Source organism: Poeciliopsis prolifica, unplaced genomic scaffold (genome assembly GCF_027474105.1).
Source record: "Poeciliopsis prolifica strain line A6 unplaced genomic scaffold, Auburn_PproV2 SCAFFOLD004, whole genome shotgun sequence".
NCBI classification, from domain to species: Eukaryota; Metazoa; Chordata; class Actinopteri; order Cyprinodontiformes; family Poeciliidae; genus Poeciliopsis; species Poeciliopsis prolifica.
This window is the reverse complement of record NW_026562379.1, coordinates 5,421,645-5,437,600: the sequence shown is the minus strand read 5'-3', so window position 1 is coordinate 5,437,600 and position 15,956 is coordinate 5,421,645. Positions and strand designations below refer to the sequence as shown.

At 42.4% G+C, this 15,956-nt stretch overlaps 1 protein-coding gene across 5 annotated transcripts in view; it reads left to right on the top strand.

The window, feature by feature from the left end:
- Positions 1-15,636, top strand: part of mecom (MDS1 and EVI1 complex locus) — a 152,770-nt gene extending 137,134 nt beyond the window's left edge. For 3 of the 5 annotated variants that reach the window (XM_055028623.1, XM_055028622.1, XM_055028626.1), the window contains 10 exons: positions 424-1,816; positions 1,918-2,008; positions 3,348-3,374; positions 7,098-7,264; positions 7,397-7,474; positions 9,237-9,406; positions 10,449-10,593; positions 12,194-12,427; positions 12,696-12,918; positions 13,866-15,636. In XM_055028623.1, coding sequence (XP_054884598.1) covers positions 424-1,816; positions 1,918-2,008; positions 3,348-3,374; positions 7,098-7,264; positions 7,397-7,474; positions 9,237-9,406; positions 10,449-10,593; positions 12,194-12,427; positions 12,696-12,918; positions 13,866-14,000 — 2,663 coding nt within the window. In that variant the 3' untranslated portion in view covers positions 14,001-15,636. The remainder of the gene's footprint in view (positions 1-423; positions 1,817-1,917; positions 2,009-3,347; positions 3,375-7,097; positions 7,265-7,396; positions 7,475-9,236; positions 9,407-10,448; positions 10,594-12,193; positions 12,428-12,695; positions 12,919-13,865) is intronic. The other 2 variants (XM_055028624.1, XM_055028625.1) reach the window with 2 other exon arrangements.
- Positions 15,637-15,956: the final 320 nt, after the last annotated feature.

The window sequence follows — 15,956 nt, the reverse complement described above, 5'->3', positions numbered from 1 at the left end:
TCTTTGTGTTATGAGAATATTCTGTGAATGTGCCTGCCTGTCCATAAGAGTGTCTACGTGTGACTGTTTGTGGACTCCTTGGGAGCGTCCCTGGGAGGACAATGGGCCAAAAGATTCCTGGGAATCTGGTTTGATGTGCAGGTGATGAGTGGCAGTGACTGACTCATATCATCAACCAAGCAGATTCCTTCACAATGCCAGGATCTGGACACACCTTTTAATTTTGTTTGCTGGAAACTAAACAGTCACAGTGATGGGAAAATGAGCATAAGCACTAATGGTGTTTCCTCCTCCCCACACTTAGTCATTCAAATGGATATCAATTAGATATATGAAGACATGTTACCTTTTCCACACTAGTGTTTATGGTTCAGTGTGTCATGGGCATTAATGCATTCTCCGTCTGTCTCTGTGTCCCTGCAGGTGAGGTATGCCACAAGTCCTATACCCAGTTCTCTAACCTTTGCCGGCACAAACGCATGCATGCTGACTGTCGCACACAGATAAAATGCAAGGACTGTGGGCAAATGTTCAGCACCACTTCGTCCCTCAACAAACATCGGCGCTTCTGTGAAGGAAAGAATCATTTCACAGCAGGGGGATTGTTTGCTCAGGGTTTACCACTCCCTGGTACCCCTGGTTTAGACAAATCAGCTCTCACGCTCGGTCACAGCAGCGCTGGACTTGCTGATTACTTCGGCGCAAGCCGCCACCATAGTGGGCTGACATTCCCTGCAGCCCCAGCATTTCCTTTCAGCTTCCCTGGCCTGTTTCCTTCTGGACTATATCACCGGCCACAGCTCATTCCTGCCACCTCCGCTCCTGTCAGACAGACAGCTCATGCACCTGTTACAGGGCCTGGTGTAGAACTAAGCAAAAGTCCTTTGCTTCCTCCGAGCCCTGGCGCCCTGGAGTCTCAAGAACTGTTAAAAGCTCTGTGCAAAAATGGCAGTTCACCTGGAAATGACATACAAGACTCAGAACTTCCCAATCAGGGTTCTTCGGTGTCCGCAAAACAGCAGAACAAGCAAAGTGACCAGTCTGAAAGCAGCGATGTGGACGACGTCAGCACACCAAGTGGGAGTGATCTTGAGAGTACAACGGGCTCTGAACTCGAAAGCGACATGGACAGTGAAAGGGAAAGGGGGGTTGCTCGAGAAAATGGCAAAGGTCCCAGGAGAAAGGCCGCTGAGAGAGACCCTCAAAGTCCCAGCTTGACAGGGAGCAGTACTGCTAAAGGATTTCCGGGCCAATCCCTTATACAGTCGTCACTAGACGAGCACACGGCTGTAACAGGGGCTGTAAATGACTCTATTAAGGCCATTGCCTCTATTGCAGAGAAATATTTTGGCTCAGCTGGACTGGCTGGCTTGCAGGACAAGAAGGCTGGGTCTCTGCCCTACCCCTCTATGTTTCCACTGCCTTTCTTCCCAACTTTCTCTCCACCAGTTTACCCCTTGCCAGACAGGAACCTCAGACCAACAGGCGTGAAGGGTGAGCCACAGTCGCCAGGAGATGACTGCAAGAAGGCTCAAAGCAAGTCATCCGAGTCACCATTTGACCTCACTACCAAGCGAAAGGAGAGCAAATTGTCCCTGTTTGTTCCCACCAAAACCGATGTCGCAAATGTTACTGGTCAGGACCAGCCACTCGATCTAAGCCTGGGTTCCCGGGGCCGTGGACAGATTCCATGTCAGGAGGAGACCAGGAAGAACAAAAGCTTTGAAGAGGAGAAGAGAGCAGTGGATGTTCCTAAAGCAGACACCTCCTTACAGCATGCCAGGCCCACCCCTTTTTTCATGGACCCTATCTACAGGTATTGTTATTCCCAGTATCTCCATTAATTGCATATTTTAAGATGGGCACTTTTGTTTATGGTTATGCTGTCAACACGAGCTGATAGAAATCTACTATTAGCAGGGTTGAGAAGAGGAGAATGAGCGATCCGTTTGAGACTCTGAAAGACAAGTACATGCGGCCAACTCCAGGCTTCCTTTTCCATCCACAAGTAAGTTCTGACTATAGCACTGTAGAAGCTTGAGCAGTGTAGGGTAAAGAGGGTATGAATACTCCTCCCTTCAGGTCGTGTTTTGTAATGACAGGAATTCAGATAAACTTGATTAAATCGACTAATTTCTGGATGACTTTAGCCACACTACAACTTGAATCTTAGATTCTTGGAAACTAGGTTTATAGATGAGAGGGCGATGTGGCGCTGACCCTGTCGGGGAATATTATGATTTTTTTCAGAGAGGCTCCTATTCACAATGGGTGTCCCAGGCTGGCCAAAAATAATTAATGAGGATAAGTATGCACCCCCAGTTTTATACAAGCTACTGCCTGTTAAGCCCATTGTTGTCTATCTAAACCAGATGTGGCACAAAGAAAGGCCACATTGTGACACATCTTCTCGTAATGTGTCTTTGATTACAATATAAAAAAATGATATGCTCTTAAAGCAGTGATTTCTGCCCCTGCCTTTACTGTGCCAGCATTTCAGTGTGAGGCTCCACAGACTTGTGTCTGCGTATGTACTCCAGTGTGTGTGCATGTGTGGGTATATGACACGTCGCTTTCACGTTCATTTGTTCAATCTTACCCTGCGGGTGAGAACGGTCCGTCGGAAAGTGAAAACACCACTTTCTCAGGCGTATGATTTTTTTTTCTTTTCCCTTCCCTTTTTTCAGGCCGTTTCAGGTCTGGTTTTTACAGGCTGTTTCATTTGTCTGATTTATGTCTCCTGTCCAGACTGCGGCATGGCCCAGCCTGCAGCAGCCACATGGTCGTCCCACACGCCCTAATGAGGTGTCCTATCAGTAGAAACACTAACAGAGTGCTTAGGCCATCTTTATGACTTTATGATGTCTGGACACACAAATCATTCCCACAAATGCCAGACTTGCATAGGTTTAAGCCCGACTAGGCGAGAGGTTTTCCTGTAGACTTTAGTGGGGGTTCAGTATCGGTCACCTGACTCAGTTGTGAGCAGCATGTTAAAATAGAGTTTGCAAAACTTAGGGGACTGGGGATACTTTTCAAAACCTTGAGTGATTCATCTCATTATTTCCTGGCAGGAAATTTTACTGCGAGCCAATACTGGGTTAGATTATATTCTGCATTTGGAATTGTAACCTCCCATAATGAGCTTATTGAACACCAGAACGTGTTGGAAACTATTAGTCTACTCCAGTCAAGCCTCTGCCATAACACAAGAGACAGACACTCCATTGCTCATTCAGAGTTAATTGCACCAAGATTCCTCCTTCCTTTCTGTAGTAATATGTGTTGATTCATCCACCACGACTTGGTTCTGACTGCCTTCTTTTTCCCTCTCTTCCGCCCCTCAGTTTCGTTTGCCAGATCAGAGAACTTGGGTAAGTTTCTTTTTGACCTGGAGTGCTGTTCCTCTACCAGTCAGGCCCTTCAATCATAACTCATGCATGGGCTGAACCGGAGTTTACACAAGGACATTTGCATGGCTTCAGCCTGTCATCATCACACACGAGCAGAGCACAAAATGGAATCAGTGTCTGACATATCACTGCGATTCTTATTTGCATTTTTAATTTGTGCATTGCGTGATATTATGTTACATGTACAGTGCCTTGCTAAAGTATTCACGAACATTGAAACATTTTATCTTTTGTCACTTTTTAACCCTATTTTTTTTTACTTTTAATATTCCACATAATAGACTAAGACCATAGCATATAATTAATTAATTCTTTTTTTTTCTTATAGTATATTCAACCCTATTAGTGTGATATTTCTAAAGACCAGCACAGCCAATTTCCTTCAGAAGGCAGCAAATTAAGTAGAGTCCAACTTTGTGTGATTTAGCCGATGAAGGCTTTAGAGGCTTGGTTGAGAACAAACGCTGAATTTGCTTTGGTTTGATTAAACCACAATAAAACTTTTTTGGTCCAAATGGGCGTCAGATTTCATTTCAACAGTGATGCATTGGCAGCATCATGCTGCGGGCACGTCTTATTTTAGCTGGACCAGAAAAGTCCATCAGAGTCAGAGCAAAAGGTGCATCTGCTGGGTTTTGACTTGACAGGCTGAATAGAAATGCAAGCCACAGGTTTCAGATCTTTTTGTCTGTTCAAATTTTCAAGAACAATTTATCTTGTTCTCTCCATTACATAACCAAGTCAATTACATCATACCATAAAGGACAGAAAGTACTTTTGCAAGACATTGTAACTGAGCATGCTTTATTTATTTGAGGTAACATCTTTACATTTACTCTCTACTCTAATTAAAGTAGAACATTTTAAACAGGGAATTTCCAGCTGAGTTACACCCTCTCCATCTAACAGCTCTTAACATGTGTTTGCTTAGCTGGTGAATGAAGAGGGATTTTTTTTTTCCCTACATGAGTGGATGGGAGGGATAAATGCAAGGTGTCCTTGTTTGTGTGTGTGTTGTGGTTGGTGGGATTGGGGTGTGTCTTTGCTGCATTAGAGAACGGGTAACAGTCTCTCTGGGATTCCGTTGGGGTGGGATGGAGGTGAGGAGGGGCAAACCCTCCCTCCAAACATCTGGCTCCTGATAAAGATCAACAATTGAGAATGCATCTCGCTAATTAAGGTCCTAACAGCATCACTGACATCTGAAGATAGCCAATCAAGTGCTGGTCCCAGAGCGACACTATAGCAACAAGCAACTTCACAGACACATTCGTGCTCCCTCCTGGGAAAAGACAGGGAGTTTCGGGAGGTATGCGTTTGTGTTTATGAATGCACAAAAGTGTGGGTGGGTTCGTGTTGGTGTCTTGCACAGAGAGGTAGGTGGTCAACTTACATGCATATCAGACTTTGAGGGAGATTTCTTAGACTGATTTTGTATAATCTAGCTAAGAAAATGTGTAGATTATTTACCAATAGCAGAAAATTAAGGCATAGCAATATTCATGTTTTTATGTGAAACACATAAACTCTTACATTTGAAAATCCTGGCAGAGATCAGGATTTGCAGTACTACAAAAACAGTTCGGAAACCGTTCCGAATTCCCCAGTAGATGGAGCCGAGAGTAGCTCAAAGGAAAGTCTTATCGGACAAATATGATGCTGCCGACAGCCATGGAGGCCCTAGTGTTCCCGAGATTTATGGATTCTCATCAAGAGAGGCAGGCAAACTGACTTCTTCGCAGTTTCTGAAACAAGTCCGACGAGATACACATTGTATTTCCAGAAAAGATGTGAAAGCATTTCATCTCCGTCGAGCTCGCTGTCGCACTTTGATTCATGCCGTGTAACGCTGGCATATTCATAATCAAACAGTCCTGACACTCCACATCCTCCCTCAGTGGGTCCGTCGACGGCTGCGGCAGGAACTTTACACTCGGCCGTCACTCTTAATCACTTGCTCCCAACTCTGAACTTCGGCGCCATCCATCAACCATCAGTTCCTCTTTCTTCCAGGCCCTTCACTGCCTCGTTTGCATGTTCTTTTTTCTTCTTCTTCTTCTTTTCTTCTTTCCTGTTGCATTCCTCTTTTTTTTCCCCTTCCTGTAATCATCAAGTCCTCCATCATATTCTTCTTCTCCAGTTTTCATCCTCTGTTTCTTCTCTCCCTGTCTTGTCATTCTTGGCGAGAAGCCCGAGAGTGACAGCGGGTGAAAGCGGGAGATGGAATGTCAGAGTTGGAGCAGGGCTCTGGTGGAGGACCTGAATCAACACTGATTTGTCCCCTTATTGAAATAAGAAGAAGAAACAGGCTGAAAATTCAATACACGTAAAATAATGCAAATTTGTGTGGCCCCTTTAAAAGACGGAGGAAAAAAAGGGAAACTTTGTGTGTGTGCATGTGTGTGTGTCTACGATGGTCTGACAGGCCCTGCGGCCTACTGAGACCCCCACCTCTCACTCCCCCCCGCAGCCCTCCTCTCCTCCCCAACATCCCGCCCCTTTCAGCACAGCGATATCATTATTACCCGTGTCTGGCCCTTGATCAGTAATGTCAACATCTTTCATATTGACGAATGTGCTGTCTGCCCACATTGTGCACAGAATGGTTTACAGCCCAGCAGTGGACATGAATCACTCCTCTGCCACACACACGTTCAAAACACACACACACGCAGCCCTACCTGAAAACACAGATATGCTCTGAGCTGGTGGAATCACCCTCACATACAACGTACATGCTCTTTACTCATATAAATAGACGCACATAAAAACACATTATAGTCACATTCCTCTTTCTCACACACATACCTATAGTTTCCGTTTTGTGCACATTTCCAGGCAGTTAATCAACTAAGACCACCAGAACTTTTTTTTTTTTTTTTCTGCTCATGTGTGTCTATCCAGCACACATTTCCTTGGAGAGTTCTGATGAAAGTAAATGTTCAGTTTCATTAGTAGATTGGCTGTAGTCTGTAATCCCCTGTGTGTGTGTGTGTGGGGGTGTGTGTGTGTGTGTGTGTGTGTGGGTGTGTGTGTGTGTGTGTGTATTTATTGCATGCATGCTTTATGATTATTTGTTGGCTGCATTTAACATTTAGATTTGCACAGCTGCTTGCTGTTGATCATAAATGGGAAGATGACATGTGTTTGTTACAGAAAAGTTATGAATCAGTGTCAGATCCACTTGTCATGCTCCATATCAGCTGTTTCACCTTGTGTTGCATGAATCATTGATGAATGTCATGATAAAAATGCACCCAATACCTGTTTCACTTCTATTCAGCTTGTATGATGCCGGCAAACAACACGCATCAGTCAACGATGTAAACAAATCTGTAAATGACCTGCCAGTAGCCTTTCAGAAAGTTTTAGGTATATTATAAGCAATTCTGCAATTGCTTTTTTGTCTTTGTTACAAGAATTACATGGCACATAAAATATAATGAAGTTGTACATTCTGTATCATTTCCATTAAGCATGCTATTCCACTATATTGGGTGCTACATTTTTCTGTGGATGTTTGGTGTGATGTTGCATTCAGATTCAAGAATGTGCTAGAAAAAAAAAAGAAATCAAGTAATCTTTTAAATTTGATAAAGACTTTAGCTCTGCATGTACAAACTCTGCATTTCAAGACAGAAAAGGCTTCAGGCCTAATGTCCTTCCAATCGCCTGTCTCTGCAGATGACGGCCATTGAGAGCATGGCGGAGAAGTTGGAGACATTTGGCTCCTTGAAGCCAGAGTCAGGAGAACTGCTGCGCTCTGTCCCGTCCATGTTCGACTTCAGAGCTCCACCCAACACTCTTCCAGAGACACTGTTGCGCAAGGGCAAGGAGCGCTACACATGCAGGTAACACTGGTACTGATATGATAAGAGCTGTATGATTATTTATTTCCTCAGAGGACAGACATGTACATTTGTTTAAAAAAACACACACACTTGTTAAAATAAGCACAGAAAATGAATGTAACTGTTTTGTAGATACTGTGGAAAAATATTCCCTCGTTCTGCCAACCTGACTCGCCATCTCAGGACTCATACCGGAGAGCAGCCATACAGGTAATCCTGCTCTTTAAACTCTAGAAACCTTTTCCTGTTGTAGAATTGGCTCAAGGCATAAGCACTCTACGAATCTCAGAAGCAGAAGACCTCCTGGAGTGGAGGGATTTGCAAAGAAGACCACAAAGTTGTAACTTTTATCTTTTGTACAAAAAGAACTTTCAGTTTTATGTGTTCCATCTTGTGCTTTCTTTCAAAATCCAAGCTAGAATAACAAATTTTGTCTAAAGAGATAAAATACATGTATCTTTGTCAAAAGGACAAAAAATACTAATTATTCTGGGTGCTATCAAAAAATACATAATTTGAAATGACTCGGAGATTTGTTTAAGCTGTATGTAAACATGTCGTGCCCTTTTTCTGTTCATTAATTTCATACTGAAAAGCTTAATATTCTTAAAGTGTTGGATTAGTGTTGCCTCAGTGTTGGATACTGTTTCTACAGTAGCGTAAAAAAGAGATGTGTTGTGCTTTGGAGATAGCTTCTCCATCTTTCTGCACTTTATGAAACTAAGCAGCTGTTTTTTTTTCTCTCATCAAAAATTACATTTGCACAAAAACACATTAACCCAAATCTGAACTAGGGAATGTAACATTTCCTCTTCTGCAAAAGAAAGCAGCAAATTTCAGTTCAAACAATAAATAAAACTTAAAAAAACAAAAATAAAGAGGTCATTTGTTAGCAAGACGCAGACATTTTCCCAGGGATTACCAGACCACAGTTTGAACAGAGTTTATGTGTGTTTTCCTATGCCATAAGCTTGGAATAATTATCCTACTGCTAAATAATTTACCCAATGAAAAATGAAAACTGTGTCTTTGGTGACAGAGCTGTGGGGTGGAGGAGAGCGGGGACAGCGGTGCGGGGGTTGTGGTGAGGAGAAGTTTGTTGAAAATTGGGGAGATGAGAAGTCCAGACTTAGCAGCTGTGGTCATTTCTCTTGTAGTTATGAGGCCAGACTCAAAGCAAGCTGCAAGCTTTGGATTCAAGTGAGACTTTCTTGCTGTCCAAGCGGGTTGTCATGACATTAAGGATCCTCCACCCCCCTACTCTAACCCCCTCATTTGTGTTACTGTGGTTCTTAAACAAATTTTTCTCATTTTGTTTTGTCTTTATTTTATTGTGCACACAGAAATTCACTTTTGTACATTAGCTGCATAATGAATACAACTTTGCTGAAGTTATTCAACTTAGTTACCAAGGTGGAAGAATGTTGGCCCAAAGTTTGGAGGAGGCCTATTGACCACAGGGGAGAGAATAAGACAGATGTAGGCCTTTCCTGCCCCAGCCTGATAGCCCACAACTCTACGTGCTGGCATGCCATTAAAAAAGATCACCGCTGTTTATTGTAATTCCTTTTTTCTTGTGTGGAGATAACCAGGAGGGTTCCTGAGGGACAGCCAAGAGAGCGAGCTAATTCCACCAGCAAAAAAGATGTAATCTTCTCGTATAATTTTGCATGAAGAAACTTGGCAGGAGCCCCTAATTTTGCAGGGCTTGAACCAAATCTGTTGCGTGCTTATTTTGTGAGAGAAGAATGCAGCTTTATTGCGCTGGCTGGAGATAAGAGAGCAGAGCTGTTTCACCTTAAACAGGCTCTTCCATCATGTGTGAGGCTGGGGGACTCGGCATGTGTGTGTTGGTGTGTCCGGCATTACCGATTTCAGTTCTGTTTCCCACAGAAATAAACGCCAGCTTCATTATCCATCTCCTCCTACGTTGTTGTTTATTGTTGGACGTTTTTATCCACTTTCTGTGCAGGTGTAAATACTGCGACCGCTCCTTCAGCATCTCCTCTAACCTGCAGCGGCACATTCGCAACATTCACAACAAGGAGAAACCCTTCAAGTGCCACCTGTGTGACCGCTGCTTTGGCCAGCAGACCAACCTTGACCGCCACCTCAAAAAGCATGAAAACGGCCACTTGTCAGGTGAGCCCCAAATCATACGGATCTTCACATTGAAGTCTCCTTTTTCAAATCCCCTCCAATTTATATATTTTGTGAAATAAAACTGAACTGCTTGCTTTTTAGACTCATAAATAATTCTGTACAGGAGAATAAAATGAAACTGCCTTGATTTGAAGGAATCTAGAAGCTGACAAATTAAGCTATATAAATCTGCCATCGTCGCCCCTGCATAAATTGGCTCTGGATGTTTTATAATTTTTTTTTTTTACAATGAACTGCTTTCATCAGCATATCACAGCTCACAAGTTTGCTTGGTTGCATCATTCTGAATCAGCAGAACAAGTGGTGATAACTGGCCAGAAGCCAACATCAGCAGGGGAGGAGGCCACTTAATCATGCCTAATGTACTATCAAATACAAATCTATTTATTAGTTAAACTTTTTCTTTTGCACATGAGGCAATATGTTTTCTAACTGAATAAATAAAAATAATTTGGTTTCTATCACAGTTCTGCATTTACCAATGATGTTAACTAATCTTAAACAGCAGGAATACTGCCAAACTGATATATGGTGTGATACGAACAGATAATATTTCACGATGGCGCCTTGGAAAAGTATTCAAATTTTGAAACATTTCGTCAAAACAGTCTCAGTATAAACCCAGCTGTTCTGTTAGCAAAAATCAGTGAACAAACAGCATTTAGAAAACCAAGAAACATAGCAGAAAGCTCAATGCCACGTTGTGGAGAGTTGTGTTTTAAATGAATGTCTCACAGTTTGAGCATCTTAGAGAGCTCTGTTCAGGCTAGATTAGTTGAGGTCTCACCAAAATCCAAACTGAACTTTGTGAAATTGCAAAATTTTGCAAAAACAACACTGCTTTTACACCCTATTTTACACAGTGGTGTAAATAGCGGTTAGATGTTTAGGCGGTAGCAGTGCCATGCTGTGGGAACTAATTTTATGGCCATTTCAGATGAGACAGGACAAGAAAAGAAAACCGAAGAGGAGGTTTATCATACAATAAAACTGATAATTTGCTTTTTTTGTTTTTTTGCAGGAACTGCAATGTCATCTCCGCAGTCGGAGTTGGATAGCAGCAGTGCCATATTGGACGACAAAGAAGACTCCTATTTTAATGAAATAAGAAATTTTATTAGCAGCGCAAGTCAGAACCAGACATCACCAGACCCCTCTGAAGAAGGGTAAGCACAGCTTCATGTGTTTCCTTTGTCAGATCTGCATCTACACTGAAGGTCTTTGAAATAATTATTTTATTAAAATACTACTCAAGTAGCTTTAATGTGCAACAGTTACCTCTTATCAGCCTATTTATGCTTATATTACTTTTTATTCTCAGGCAGCCTCTGTTATCAACCACACTATTTTTAGGGCTCCTAAGGAGAGTCCAATCATCTGTGATAATAAAATCCCAGATTTTGGAATTCCCGTGGAGCTTGTAGCACTACTTGCCATTAGGCCACAGGGAAGGAAAGATATCTTTGTGTGTGCAAAAATGTCCGAACGTTATGCAAATTGGTTCTTGTTGTGGTGATTAGATCAGAAAGCAGTTGGGAGGGTCACTTGGGTCGCTCCGTTTGTTTTTCCATGTCTCACGTCGGTGGGATCACAGATTGGAGATCGCGGATAAGATCTGTGAGAGCCGGACCGGGTGGTAAACTATCAAGAGGGGAGCTGGAGAAGAATGGAGAAGAAATGGTGCCGGGGGTAGTGGGTGAGGGGAGGTTGCAGCAGAAAGGCCGCCACATCTGGAACCAACATGTCTGCCTACAGGAAAAGTGTAGATGGGGGTGGGTCAAAGGGTCGGCCTGTGTTTCCTTTCAAACTGCAGTGCTCCTGACTGCTCCTGATAGATACTTTATCCTCAGCAAATTACCACGTTTGAAAGCGTAATTAGCGAATCTGTTTTCTTAATCACAGAGTTCTCGCTCTCTTCTTTGGAGTTAGCTCCTTCTTGCAGCTGTGCAAGCTTGGGACGGCACGAACACTGCCCTGTCAGTGTGCCGTTCTAAGCAGGAGCTGCGTTGAAAGAACAACCGCATCCGCTGCTGATGACTATCAGTCCATAATTTTTCGAATTTGTAATATTAGCCCTTTTCTCAGACAAATCCAGTTCAGGTATTCCATTTTTTTTTCTCTCTGTCATACTGTTGGGTTGTGTTAGCCTTTCGATATTCTCATTGTTCGCTTCTCAGTGTTTTTTCTCTGAAGCCTTTGTGCAAAGAAATGGCATTTTTGCGAGCTGACGAGAGATGTCCTAGAGTGTAATTAGTGAATCAGTCTTAATGTGGTTCCAGATGATTTGCCAAATGGTGGTTTCCTGTGGTGCTGAGACAGAGGGACAGATTAAGACTCCCGCAGTTTGGATAGCTGGCCCCCTCTCCCTCTTCAGGGATAGAGGAGTAGGCCGGTTGGCAGCTCTCTCATAACTCTCCCAGCAAATGGGGCTGTCAGCTAAATATTTGGCCTATTAGATGAATACGAGATAGTCGAAAAAATAAACAAAGAGAGAGGCAGAGCACTCCATTTAAGTGCCGCAGTGATCAGCCCAGTGCTGTTGTGCCCAAAGGGGCCCCAAAAGCTTGATGACAAACTGGATTCCGGCTTTGCTCGGCTGCAGATCCTCCACTTCTTGCTTTGTTTATCTCGTAACTTCCACAGTTTATGGTTTAAACTGAAAGACCCACAACAGCTCTCTATACTTATTTTCCTTTATAAAACAAAAGGACCAACCGTATAGATAGGATTTATATTTATTGTCCTGCGAATGATCCTAATCCACAGGCTAAACGGCGGCCTGCTGGAGGAGGGGAAACCCCTGATGCCCAGCCATGGATCACGTGACCTGGAAGATGAGGAAGCGGAAGACCTGGATGCAGAGGAGGAAGAAGCAGAGGAGCCGAGAAACAGTCCTCAGAAGACAGATGTCAAGGTGCATCCTAGCAGCGTCGGCGACGATGAAATGGACTTCAGTGAGCCCAACGACTTAAACCTCAGCTGCAAAACCTCTCCTAGGAGGTAAATGTTACGTGAGAGCAAGAAATCTCTAGAAAGCCTTTTTTAATTTCTTAATATTTTAGACATTTTTAAAATATTTTTCACATTCTTTATTAAATTAGCGCTTTACACTGCTTGAATATTGAATGAATAATTTTCTGTTTGATTTTAGTGGCGACTTGATTGCACATTTGTGCTTGTAGAAGCACTCTTAAATCCTATATTTAAGATGACGTTCTATTCTGTTCTCTTTTCCTAACTTATTCTATTCTCTTTTTCTGACTTCCAGGTATTCACATGAGGAGGAACAGAGCAGCTTCTCAGCTTTGGATCACATCCATCGTTTCTCGGATCTGCGCAAAATGGAGGAGAGCGAGCTAAGTGACGGAGACGGAGACGGAGATGGAGATGGAGATGGAGATGGAGATGGAGATGAGGACGATGGATCCTTCGCCTCCCCATCACTCGCCAAGGCAGTCAAACAGCCACTCTTTAGGAAATCTAAGTCTCAGGTATGAGGACTATTTCCAGTTCTCCCCAATCCTCCATTCATTCTGGCGTTCCTGGTAAAGATGTGCTAAATGCTTAAACCTGAATACTTCCAAAATAAAACATTATTTAAAAAAAAATCTACCTCATATTTAGTTAGGAATAACAATCAAACATAAAGAAATACTATTTTTGACAAAGCAATTCTTATTAATATGCATTTGATGTGATGTAAACCAGAAATAAAAAAAACTGTTAATTAATCTTAAAGCTGCAATCTGTAATTTCCGTAACATATAATTTCCGTAACATATCACAACATGGTGACAGATTTAAATAGGAAGGAGAATATGTATGTGAAATGAGTTTTATTTCTTTTCAGTCATTACCACAAATTGTACATATAATTTATGTAGTTACTTACAGCATCGTTTGCATGTATATGTGTATGTATATTTGTGTGTATTTAGAGTGGCTCCAACTTATGGCTGCCTATCATTCTGTCTTAACAATTTAGCTAAAAGCTAAAAGAGTGTTGAGCTTTCAAATGAACAATTAATTCTGAAATGTTGGGGAAAAACAAGATGAAACAGTGTTGCCACATGAAAAGTGACGCAGTTGGGTGCCGCAGTGATGCAGGGGAAAAGTGTGCAAACCATATACAGAGTCCTTAGTCCTTGATGCAGCTGTCATGGGTTTGAGTCTCGGCGCAATGACCTCTGACATGTTTTCCCCCTCTCTCACAATCTAATTTCTTGTGTAACCATTCTCCAATTAAGGCCACGAGAGCCAATAAAATGATGTACCAACAGAGTGATACGATACCAAGTCGCCATCACAAAAACTCACTTTGAGGCTTTTTAGCATATCTTTACCAGGGGTGTCAGTAATTATGTAGGACTTTGTGTACGTTCTTTTGTTTCCATGAATCACTATATTCAAGCTTTGCATCCTTCTTCTGCTCCCTCAGGCGTATGCCATGATGTTGTCTCTGGCCGAAAAGGACTCTCTCCACTCCGCCCCCCACACCCCGGCCACCATGTGGCACAGCCTGGCACGGGCTGCGGCTGAATCCAGTGCCATTCAGTCCCTTAGCCACGTATGATGACACCTAATAACATTGCATTCCACAACCCCTGACCTGATTACGGCAGCGGGGGTCCGCCAGAGGTTATCAGAGGGTCCCAGACCGTCCATAGAGTGACTGCTGAGCAGAACCATGACCCATCTGACTGCCTTAAACACCAAGCAGGGTCACTGTCCACACAAAACCCTTTGGCAAATACAAAAAGTTAAAATGATTTTCCACAGTGACAACAACTAAGTTGCGGTAAAAAGAAAAAAATGACACTAAAGTAATACAAGTCTGTATTTATTCTTCAGAGTTTCTCTGTTTTGCACAGCAAAGGCCGCTGATGAAGACGAATAACACGAATTTGCTGGTGTGTCGAGGCTCGAGCACATTTGGGAACATTCTTAAGAGTTGGTTTCAGCGTAGCATGTTTCGTTGCGTGTAAAGCATAAGAGCAAGAACGCAAGTCAAGTTTCACCCCCACAGAGATCCGCAGATGTTCAACGTTTGGATGAAAGCTGCTCCTTGTTCAGACGGCAAGATCAGCATTTGAATATTGACCAATATCTACAAGAAACACGTGAAAATGAGTTCAACTGAAATAAGGCCAGTCTCCTATTTGTGTGTTCGTGACTGCGTGTGTCTGTACAATCACAGCACTGTATACAAGTTTCAAGCAGCGCCCCATCCTGCCCACCTGCGCTATATGTGAACGGATATAAATAGATTGTCTTTTTAGTGTAAGAGAAGAAACAATGTTTTGTTTTGTACTTTTCCTTGTTTTTGTTATTTACTGAGATAAGTAGCCAGTGCTGACTATAATTGTCATTCTGTAAAGGGCATATGTCTTTTTTCAAAAAATCTTAAAATCATCCTAGCCGACCAACAATACCACTAAATAGCCTGAATGCTAGTTGTTAGCAACTCCATTTTCATGTGTCTTTCTTTTTTTTTAGACAATCATTTGTTTGGGTTTTTTTGTTTTTTGTTTTTATTTGGTTGGTGTTGTTGTTGTTATTTGCTGTTGTATTTTTGAAAATTGTATTTATTTCTTGGCAAACTGTAGTTTGTTTACTGAATAGCACTGCTCTTAGCCCAGGAGAAAGAGGGAGATTCCCACCCCGGGCCAATCCTGATCCCCAGTCATGGGGCTTGTAGATTACGTTTGATTGCCGCATAGTATTAAAAAATGCAGTTCACTCCTTACTGTACTAATTAAACCAGTCAATTATTAGATTTTGTTGAGGTTTTTATTTTTGTGATTCAGTTGAAGAAACGGGAAAGAAAAAAAAAATCATAAATGGTTTAAAGGACAAACAATATGAATAAATCAGGTTTAATTCGATCCGAAGCGCATGGATGGTCTGTAAAGATCTGTATCTGACATTTTCTATGATTGTCTGCAAAGCTTGTGTGGTGTTCGGTTCATGTTAATTCCTCGTGCCAAACCTATGATAAATAACAGAATACTTTTGTTTATTCTCCCGTTTTGAGGGACCAGACTTCTTTTTGTTTTTGTGCTTTTTGATTGTTTATAATCAATTTTAAAAATTAATCAGCAAGTTGAGGTACTTTGTTTTAATGCTTTCTACAATGTAACTGTTATGCATTTCAATTCAATACTGTGGGAGGAGCAACTAAGAAAATAAAAGAATACAGTGTAGATTGACTTGTTTTCTGTTCAGTCCTCTTTTTTTATCATTATTGTCTTACAGCTCCATGGCAGCCCATCCTTTTGGCCCAAACTGGAGGCATGAGTCAGAATACCACCTGGCTTTTTCTCCTGGCGCTCCCATGGCCTCCAGGAGCGAGGGAGAGCCTGAACTCTGCTCCTCTTTCTTTTCCACAAGGCCTTGGCTCACATTTAGAGAGGGAAGCGGAGAAAAGGCGGCAGAGGGCTTGAATGTGGTAGTGGGAGCTGAGGCAGGAATGCGTCCTCTTTATTTGTGTCCATTTGTGGGGCATGATGGATGAGGTGGGTAGATGTGA